Source organism: Oryctolagus cuniculus, chromosome 6 (genome assembly GCF_964237555.1).
Source record: "Oryctolagus cuniculus chromosome 6, mOryCun1.1, whole genome shotgun sequence".
Lineage (NCBI taxonomy): Eukaryota > Metazoa > Chordata > Mammalia > Lagomorpha > Leporidae > Oryctolagus > Oryctolagus cuniculus.
In genome coordinates this window covers 18,680,827-18,691,838 of record NC_091437.1, presented here as the reverse complement: position 1 = coordinate 18,691,838, position 11,012 = coordinate 18,680,827, and the positions used below count along the sequence as shown (strand labels likewise).

Sequence of the window (11,012 nt, the reverse complement as noted above, 5' to 3'; positions counted from 1 at the left end):
TTCAGAAGGCCAGACAGCTTACGAGAATCAATGGCCAGGATGTTCTTGAACTGAGCAAGGCACTGCAGAGTACTTTCCTTCTTTATAACAATGACTATGAGGAAGTGTATTTTAAAAATATGCCCTACTTACAGTTGTAATGATTGAATTAAGCAGTTACCATTTTCTATGAGAGCTTTCAGAGGCAAAGCCCATCATAGTCTTACAATGTTTACAGTGTGTTTGAGGATTTTTGTAAGTACATTTGATAGAAAATGTAAAAAGTACTTTATAACGGCAGTTAATAACAAAGCAGTTAAACCAAAAGTGTTAGAAGAATCAAGTGTCTTATGTACATGTGCTTGGTACTTTCTGGATTTTTCTGGCTGCTGCCAGAATATATCTAATGAACAAATGTTTCCCAGGCTGCTTGCTTTTCCTAAAAAATTCTTTGGGGAATAACACACATCTTCAAGAAGAACCTTACTTGTCTTTGGCTCTCTCTGTTGGCAAATGAAGACACAGAACCTAGATCCAAATGTATTTGATTAGGCCTTTCCCTTAGCCAAAGAATGAGGTAGGTGAAATGAGCCTTCAGTTCTCCTTAGGCGTCCTTCCTTTAGATTCCTCCCCCATGCTGGTCTGGATGCCCAGGGGGTGTATACTGTCCCCCCATATACAAGCTTAGTCTCAGGCTCACCAGTTCTCCCATGTCTTTGCCTACCCTCCTCGCCAAAAACCATCAGTCCAAATTTCTATCCTTGTAGATAGCCTACATGACTGACAATCAAGCTTCATCCCCCCTCCATCTAGTGTTCCCACCTCCCTCCATACCACCTATACCTGTGCTCCTGCCTGGAGACGTTCCTTCTTATCCCTGGCTGTGGCCCCCTGCTGCTAGTCATCCTTTATGAGCAGTGACCAAAACTTGTCCTTCCGCAAAACCTTTCTACATTTTCCTTGTAGGCTTCTCACTCTGAACCTTAGGGTGATTTATGTATACCCTCGTCTTACCATCCTTTGTTTGATACTGTATTTCAGACGTTTAGGAGCCCCTACACTAGATGCATTATGAAACAGCAGCCCTATCGAGTGGCCCCTTTCATATGAGTCATATCTGAAGACCCCAGTGAAACCCTGTGTAAAGTAAATAATGATTGCTGTTGTCTATTCCAGTCTCCTAGGACAGAATTATGGTTAGAAATTGATAATATAATTAAATTTTCTAAAAAAATGATTTACTGCTCTCTTCCACAAACTATGTTCCAACCATTGTCAGAGAAAAAAGGGGTTCCATTGACAAAAATTACATGCTTTATATTCTTTTATGGTAGTTTACAGTATATAAACTGTTGTCAGACACTGAGTAATTCTGTTTTAATTCCAAAATTTTCAAAATTTATTTGATCACAAAACACCTATATTATGTTTTCCTATTAAATCTTAAAATATTAAGGAATAATTAGACAAACACTGGCTTAGGTTTCTATTTATTCAAGAGTGACAGATTGCAAATATATAAAAATATGAGAGTACTTTAAAAAGCTTATAGAAAAGCAAAGTAAAAGATAAGCTTATTTTAAATACATGCTCTTTTTCAAATAAACTTTTAAAAGTGGCCTCATGAATAGTACACTGGGGATAAATCAATGAGAATGCAGATATTTGGAGTTCTTAACAGTTTCTCCCTCCCCTCCCTTCTTTCTTCACTCTCCTGTTCAAAATTGTACCAACAATAAACTGAGAGTACAATGTCAAGAAAAGCAGTTGGGAGCTCATGAATTATCTAAGAGAGTTTGAAAATTATTTGGATAATTTTGACTACAAAGCTGGCCTGTGGTTAGGTTATATGAATCCTTGTGCATATATTCTAAAACATTTTCTAAATTGGCAAAGGCAGGAGGATATCAGGGTAACTGAGTGCAAAGATTTTGGAGTCAGATTGGCTTTATTACATCCAACTAAACTGTGTTCTTGGAAATGTTACTAAATCTTTCTGAGCCTTGGTTTCCTTGGCTATAAAGTGAGGATAGGACTATTATGTTAAAAGTTTCTGTGCAGTAAAGTGATTAATGCAATGTCTAGCATATATTAACAGCTCTAAAATAGGGTACTTTAAGAGTACAGAAAAAAATTTCATTTCAGTTATCTGAGGTAAAGGAAACTAAAAAAAAAATTAAAGCTATAACTATCTATAGTTAAAAATCCAACTACATTTTCCAGATCCCTGTGAGATTCTGGGTTACAGTTGACCAAAAGAGGAAGCTGTGTGAGCTGTAAGGGCACTCTGTGTCAGTGTCTGTGCCGCTCAAATAAATTTTATAAATATGAAATTGATTGTATGATATGACTAGATGTATAAAAATTAATTGCAATATTGTTGGTGGCAACTGGGACTGTAGTCATCCATAAAATGCATGGCCAGTGGCCATTTAAATTTTCACCTATAGCCACCTGGAGTGAAGTGTCTATGGAAGGTAGGGCATGGAGTTACCAATTAGGCTTTTCTCACAGAAAATAATAGTGATGGTTATGTTGAGTCATTGCTTATGAAAGTGCTGGAAAACTTAAAAAATTTAAGATTTTGATTTAAATTCATAGCTTGAGGTCAACATTGGAAACATCTTCCATGAATGTCCTGAAATAAAACTTTTTTTTTTTTTTTTTATTTGACAGGTAGAGTTACAGACAGTGAGAGAGAGAAACAGAGAGAAAGGTCTTCCTTCTGTTGGTTCACTTGGAGGGGCAGGGGCCCAAGCACTTGGGCCATCTCCACTGCCCTCCCGGGCCATAGCAGAGAGCTGGACTGGAAGAGGAGCAACCAGGACTAGAACCCAGTGCCCATATGGGATGCTGGTGCCGCAGGTGGAGGATTAACCAAGTGAGCCATGGTGCTGGCCCTGAAATAAAACCTTTTAAACTGCAATGCTAGTGCTCGTCAGGATCCATCCCCATTATCTAACATGTTTTCTAAGTCGATAGTCAGACTTAAGTCCTGGAATATCAGGTAAAAATTGTGACTTGTGACATGTTACCATATATGACATAGGAATTGCAAGATTTTGCCAATTCATATTGGCTATGTTGAGTTATTTCTTAAGAGTATTAGATTAAGTTGGAAGGAATATAATGTTGAATTAGCCTGATATTTTAAAAAACATCAGTGTACTGGAGAGATTCAATCCAGAGGTTCTGGAATCAAGGTGTTAGGTCATGGGATTAGAAGTAATTCTAGGTGTCACTGGAAACAAGACACAATTGTAGACTACACAGAACAAGGTTGAAATGCCAGAACTTCCTTCCTATAATGTAGTACAGAGGAAGTTGTATAGATATTTAGGGAGTCTGGTTTGACTGTGATAGGTGTGCTCATCCACCTCTAAATATGTCTAGAGGGCATTCACTTCACCAAGCTTTTGCATACTATGTTGGACAAGATGGCATTGGTATCCTTAAGGAACTATGTAGTTGTGGGGAGCAATCCGGACTAGACTGAGTTACTGGAATTAAGACTTATTCTATGCATCTGCTCTCCCACAATATGGCGCTGGGAGAGAAGTAAACAGCTTCTGCACAGCTGCCTCCAGTTCAACCAATAAACTGTAGGACTTGCTCCTGATTGGAGGAGAGCAGCGTACTCGGCGTGTGGGCAGCCGAGTTGGGATTGGCGGAGGAGGACTATAAAGGAGGAGAGAGACGGCATGCACCAGGAACATCTAAGGGGAACACCTAAGGGAACACCTGTGCAGCCCCCGAGAGAGCCGGCCAGCAGTGTGCCGCTCCCCTGCGGAAGTGGGGAATGTGGCCAGGGGGAACTGCCCTTCCACGGAGGTGGAAGGGATAGTAGCCAACCCGGGAAGAACCAGCAGCAAACCCGGGGAGGGCCGAGCAGACAGAAAGAACAGCGCAGGGTCCTGTGTCGTTCCTCCACGAAGAGAGGGAGCGACATAATGGTGCCGTGACTCGGATATGAAGCCTAGGCAGGGTTTAGTGTCGTTCCTCCACGAAGAGGGGGAGCGACATAATGGTGCCGTGACTCGGATATGAAGCCTAGGCAGGGCTTAGTGTCGTTCCTCCACGAAGAGGGGGAGCGACATGTAGTGACTATTCCCTGAAAGCCAAGAACAACACTGGAAGTGCAGCCATAGAACTGGGCTTCTTGAATTGAATGATGGTGGGGTTCCTCAAGGGTAGGTAGCAAATGTCAGAATTTAAATTCTAGAGGCCATACATGTATGGTTACCAGAAGGGCAGCAGAATCAATGTGGCAAAGGGAATTGCTATGGTTTCAGTGTTAGTTCCCCCTCAGAATTTGTATCTTGGAACCTAATACCCAATGTGAATGTATCAAGAGGTAGGGCTTTAGGAGGTGATTAGTTTATGAGGGAAGGTGTCTCATCCATGGAATTAGTGCCATTATAAAAAAAGGCTTGTGGGAACCTTATTACCCCTTCTACCACATGAGGACACATAGAAGGCCCTCTCTGTTAGGAACAAGCCCTCACTAGACACCAAATCTGCTGGCACCTTAATCCTGGTCTTCTCAGCCTACAGAACTGTGTGTAACCGATTTCTGTTGTTTATAAATTACTCAGCCTGAAGTATTTTGTATATTGCAACATGAATGCACCAAGACAGGAATGATGTGATCTTGCAAAGAATTCTTGGCATTGGCCACTTGGTCATGGAATCCCTAGAACTGGAATTACGGGCGTTCTATTGTCTTTCTTATCTATGTGAGCACCTAGTGTACAGAAATAGGATTGAAATCACCATACCAGTGACCCACATTTTCTTCCTGTTTCCACAGGACAGCCAGGTCACAGACTTGTGAGTCTGACTCCTTGAATGAAAAGAGGTCATTTCTCTTTGAGGAATGATCCTATTACCCTATTCAAAATTCATTTGTGACCTACCTTCTACTATTCCCTAAAAGGACTTTTGAATATTAACAGGATGATTGGGTATTGGTGAAGGGGAAATGATCATTTTGGTGATTAGAAGATTACTGGTTATGAAATAGTAAGAATTTCTGGTGACCCCCATAGTCAAAACAAGACCATATTGAAGTCAGATAACTTCATCAAATTTTGACTTACATCTGTCACAAGGATCCCGAGTCCCTTGGATCACTTATCCCATAGTTGTTTTCCTCATTCTGGAAGGTATGTTTGCAATGAACATACACAGAAACTGGTAGAGTACCCCATCCTTTGTTGCCTTTTTGATCTGTGGAATGAAAGCTCTTCTAGTGGTACTGTCCATGGAAGGTCTTAGAGCTGTCTCTACTGAAATTGGAAAATAAAACAGCACTGAATTCCTGGAGGGATTTCAGGGATTAACAATCAAAAATAAAGAGGGGTAGGAGGGCTGGCGCTGTGGCATAGTGGGTAAAGCCCTGCGTGCAGTGCCAGCATCCCATATGGGTGCCAGTTCGAGTCCTGGCTGCTCCACTTCTGATCTAGCTCTCTATGACTTGGGAGAGCAGTAGAAGATGGCCCAAGTCCTTGTGCCCCTGCACCCACGTGGAGACCTGGATGAAGCTCATGGCTCCTGGCTTCAGATCGGCACAGCTCTGGCCATTGCAGCCAACTGGGGAGTGAACCAGCAGATGGAAGACCTCTCTCTCTCTCTCTCTCTGCCCCTCCTTCTCTCTCTGTGTAACTCTTTCAAATAAATAAATAAATCTTAAAAAAAAAAAGTGGTAGTAAACCCTCGATTTTTGTTTGCTTTGTGCCTATGATACATGCTTTTTGAAGAATTTCATTGGATTTTTACAAATTTAAAAGGATGGTAGCTCCAATTTCAGATGCTGTCCAATATATATTATCACAGCAAATGAATACATGCTCTGGAACCTGAGCATTGAAACCTGAGAAATTAAAACAAATTTCCGAGTGAAGACTGTCAATAGCATTTTGGGTTTATCCAGTAATTGTGTTAATTTACCTACCTTAGGAGTATATCAAATTTCTAACCTACAGGGGCCACGATCTCTACACTGCATAGGATGCCATGCTTATCTACAACATTAATGATATATCTTTGGACCTACGATAGAGGAAGTGGTAGCTGAAAATATAATATAGCTAGCTTCATTTTGTGCCAGAATATGTGAATTAAATCTCTCAAAACTTTAGGGACATCACTCCTTTGCAAAATTTTTAGGAATCCAGTGACATTCTGAGCTATCTCTTCTAAGGTAAAGGATAAGTTTCTCGCTCTGGATCTTCCTAAGAAAGAGATCCAAACCTCAGTTGGCCATATGTGCTTCACTGGGGGATACCATTCTGAAAACTAGTAATAAGGAAACAAATTTCCATCTTCACATGGTACATAGAACACGAAGAGTCTGCAGTTGGGCCAGACTAAGATCGAGGCTGTTCTGCTATTTTTGCTATGTGGCACAGCAGATAGGGTGGTGCTTGAAGAATCTGTGGCACATAATAATACCATGCGGATCCTCTGGCAGATCCCTATTTGTCAATAATTATGAAGTCTTTAGGATTTTGGAGCAAAGTGAGTTCATTTTCTTCAAATAATTATGTTTGCTATGAGAAGCAATTTCTGAATTGCTACTAGATCCTAATAAAACCTTAAAGCTTGACCATGGACCACCACACTCCCAGGCAACCTGGACTGCCCATTATAAATTGAGTGCGGTCTGGTCCAGCAAGCCTGTGTACTGATTACCTGGGCAGAACACCACTCCACGATGAAGTGTATGAGATCAGTATTCAGCACATTCTGAAGGCATGAGTTTCCTGAGTAACTGGCTCTGGTTGCTAAGGGCCCCACTATTGGTCCAAAGCTTTTTCCTCTCTTAACCTACCTCTAAAGTCTTAAAGAGCACATTTTATGACTGCTTGACTGACATAGAAAACATTTTGGCTTGGTTCACTAATGACTTCTTACAACTTCCTAGCACCACCAAAAGTAATTAGCTGCAGCTTTCCAAGCCCACACAAAAGTGACCCTGAATGAAAGTAGTGAAGAAAATCTCTTCAGTTAAAAAGAATCCAAACTATGCATCTGGCTGTCATTTTGTTTGAAAGAAAAAAAAAATGGCATGATATATATTAATTCATGGGCTGTAGCTAATGATTTGGCAGGCCTGGCAGGGACTTGGAAGGAGCCTGATTTGAAAATTGGTGAGAAGGAAGTCCTGAGAAAAGGCTCTGTGGACTGACCTCCTTGACAAGTGGATATATTTCATGTAACCATGCACCAAAGAAGCACCCTCAGGAGAAAAAGAGTCTGAATTATCAGGTGGGTAAGATGACATGGCCGGGTTTGGTGCTGTAGCGTAGTGGGTAAAACGGCCGCCTGCAGTGCCAGCATCCCGTATGGGCACCAGTTCAAGTCCCAGCTGCTCCACTTCCAAACAAGCTCCCTGCTAATGTGCTTAGGAAGGCAGCAAAGGATGGTCCAAGTGCTTGGGCCCCTGCACCTGTGTGGGAGACCTGGAAGAAGCTCCTGGCTCTTGGCTTTGGATGGCCCAGCTCTGGTCATTGCGGTCATGTGGCGAGTGAATCTGCAGATGGAAGAGCTCTCTGTCTCTGTAATTATGCTTTCCAAACAAAATAAATCAGTCTTAAAAATAAAGATGACCTGTTCTATGTTTGCCAGTCACTTTCATCAGCCAGTTTTGTCCTTGATCAATGAATGCAGGAACAAAACAAACAGTGGCTGGAGCAGAGATTATGCACCTGCTTGACAATATGGGTTTTCATTCACCAAAGCCAGTTGGGCTAGTCCTGGCTGTGTTCAGCCTCACAATAGCAAAGAGGACATTATGTCCTCAGTGTGGCACCAGAAGACTAGAGGAAGGTCTAATTGCAGATTGATTACATTGAGCCACTTCTGTTACAAAAAAGGCAGTGACTTGTTCTTGGAGAGTCATTCACTCTGAATATGGATTTGCCTTCCAAGACTACAGTACTTTTCGTCAAAATGCCATCTGTGGACTTAAGACATGTCTCATTTTCCACAACAGCATTTCACACAATCTTGTTTTCATTCAGAAAATTTGTTTAACAGCAAATAAAATGTGGCAACGGGTGCATGCTCATGTAAATCTCTAGCGTTATCCAAGTCCCCATTGCCCTGAAGCAGATGGCCTAACAAACGACTTGATGCCTTTTTAAAAGATGACATTCTGGCCAGCACTGGCATCCCAGATTCCGGTTCCGTTTGGGGCACCAGATTCTGTCCCGGTTGCTCCTCTTCCAGTCCAGCTCTCTGCTGTGGCCCAGGAAGGCAGTGGAGGATGGCCCAAGTGCTTGAGCCCTGCACCCACATGGGAAGCCAGGAGGAAGCACCTGACTCCTGGCTTTGGATAGGTGGCGCCGGCCATAGCAGCCATTTAGGGGGTGAACCAATGGTAAGAAGACCTTTCTCTCTGTCTCTAACTCTGCCTGTCCAAAAAAAAAAAAAAAAAAAAAAAAAAGATGACATTCTAGCGACAGCTTGCTGAAAACACTTTGGAAGTGTGAGGTAATAAATTAACCCTAATATATTCGATATATTCTGAATTAACGATCATTGCCATTTTATGGCGACTGTTTCTACATAAATTCATGGATGCAGGAGCCAGAGGGTAGAGTTAGGAGCGTCTCCTCTTACTATTTCATTTTTCCCTTTTCTCATTCACCTATGAGTTTATGTAAGATGTTATTTGTTAATCCAACATCACAAGATTGACAGAACTTAATAGTGAGGAAAATATAAAAATGGAAGGACCCAGTTTTTTTAAAAACAATTCTTAAAATGAAGATGAAAATGAGGAAAGTATCAATAACTGGGAAGGCTTTGAGATTATCCCTGCTGGAGACTTAATAAGTTAGCGTGCTGTTTTTTCAGTGCAGAAGACACGAGACTCTTGGATTAGAGACAAAAGACTTTTATTACTCACAGCAATAGCAGTGGCCAGAGAATCTGCATTTTTTTCTTTCACCAGTTCCCTAAGCCCCAGTTCCCACAGAGTGACATAAAGAGAGCCGAGTGACACCTGCACATGCAGTGGGCTGTGTTATAAGGAAGGAACCCCAGTTTTAAGGAACCTGAAACTTTTAAAGGAGAAGTTTGAATATTTGTTCTTTGCTTTAAAGAGAGACAATACCTCCCTCTTCCAAGGTGGTTTCTTATACAAACATGCTTTAGAAGACACTCCAGAACAAAAGCAGACTGTACCTTTGCCTTCCAGATGCGGGAGTGTGAGAGATCCATGAAGAACTATCTCTCCATAGGAAGTTTCACATATTTTTATTGAAAAAAATCTAATAAGAAATCATGTGAATCATGTACAGTATTTTCTCACAAGAAAAATTTTAAGCTGGCTTTTGAACGTTTCACAGAACTGTAAAACTTTTTTTTAATTTTTAGAAAGAAAAAAAACACACAATGAAACTACCACAATATTATATATTTTTTGTTTTTCCTTGTTCCTAGGGAAAGGACTGAAAAAGATTTAGTAAATTTTATTATTATGATTTGTGACACTATGTACTATACTCTTTCATAAATCTGCTAAAAAGATATAAAGAAATGGGTGGATCATTGCTTTCTTCATTCAAAATATTTAAAAAAGCTAAAAATCTAATGGCAACATGTAATAATACACACTTCTGTAGGATGTTACCATTTCTATAATGGTTTCTCTACACTATATCAACAGTGCAATGGTGATTCAGTGTAAATCCTTACAGTGTTTCATTGTTACAATACTTGTGTTCAAGTACATGTTCATGAACATGACCAAAGTCTCCATGTTGACATTTCTTTTCCATTATTAATATAAGATTACAGTTACAGTAGGATGTTTCCAATGGATGTCTTTAAATCTGAACAAAATTCATAATACATTCTCTAAAAAGCTGTTCAACACTATGAGGTTTGTTATTTTTACACATCTCCTGCAGATTACAGAAAATGGGCTGATTCTGCAGCAGGACACCAAAAAAAATACGATTTTCTTCCATATATAACTAAACTATTATGCTAACTCAGTATATGTTCTGGGTAACTCATTGGGACTGCTGGGAAGAGAATAGCACCTTAGATACAGCCCTAACTTAAACAGAAACATTGTTTTAAAGTCTAATTATCATTTAGTTTTCCTTTTAAGATTACTGGATCCAAGTTATTCATTCATATAAAAGTATTTTGTGAAGCCTTATAGTATAAGTCAAAATGTTTGTATAACCAAGGCAAACACCACATGGGATGTTTGGCAGGCAAACACACAAAAATAAATTAATTTGATTAAATTATATGTAATCTGATAATATTTGGTCTGCAAAACATGCTAGTGTGTGTGTGTTTATAAATAACATAATTGCAAAGAGCTGTGAGCCAGCCAGCCTGCTAGAGGTCAACTCTTCTGCTGCAGCTTTTGAGCATAGAAGTCCCTGCATGTCTCACAGCAGCGCTGATACCACCGCATGTCCTGACACAGATTCTTCTCGCGGATCACTCGGCAGTACACTGGCCACTGATCTCCCAGGCACTTGAAGGTCAGAGCAGCTGTGAAACAGAACACAGTGGATTCAGTACATACAGCTCTCACAGATGTCAGCATGGAAACACATTTCAGTGATTTCAGTCTCTGTGGGTGGGGGATTGTACATTCACTCTGACTCATTTATACTCTGTTACTTTCTAGACCTTCACACACACACACACACACACACACACAGCCTTTGTTAGAAAGGAGGAAAGGAACGACGCGCTTACTATGATCCTTTATTTTTTTTTTAAGTTTTGTAACAGTTAGCTCTCCTGGATTCAGTGTGTTGTACTTTAAAGCTTTAATTTTATGGCTTTCATTTAAACTTCTTTTGGACTTTAGCAGAGAAGATTAACAAGAAAAACTAATGTGCTTGATGTTTCCACCTTTATGGAAATTTAAATAAATATTATTAGGGATGAAAAGTCAAATAAATAGCAAAACTAAAACGTGCATGTGTTTATTTCACCCTGCTGGTTTCCTAAGCTGCACACATTTCTGGAGATAGTGATTTCAAACCTCTCTA

General features: G+C 40.4%; 1 protein-coding gene across 4 annotated transcripts in view; it reads right to left on the bottom strand.

Annotated features, from left to right (window-relative positions):
* Positions 1-8,865: 8,865 nt before the first annotated feature.
* ADAMTS19 (ADAM metallopeptidase with thrombospondin type 1 motif 19) overlaps positions 8,866-11,012 on the bottom strand; it is a 223,286-nt gene continuing 221,139 nt past the window's right edge. For all 4 annotated transcript variants that reach the window (XR_011389707.1, XM_051844182.2, XM_051844183.2 and 1 more), the window contains one exon: positions 8,866-10,503. Coding sequence is in view for 3 of the 4 variants with exons in the window: in XM_051844182.2 (XP_051700142.2) it covers positions 10,352-10,503 (152 nt within the window). In the remaining variant the exon portion in view is untranslated. The remainder of the gene's footprint in view (positions 10,504-11,012) is intronic.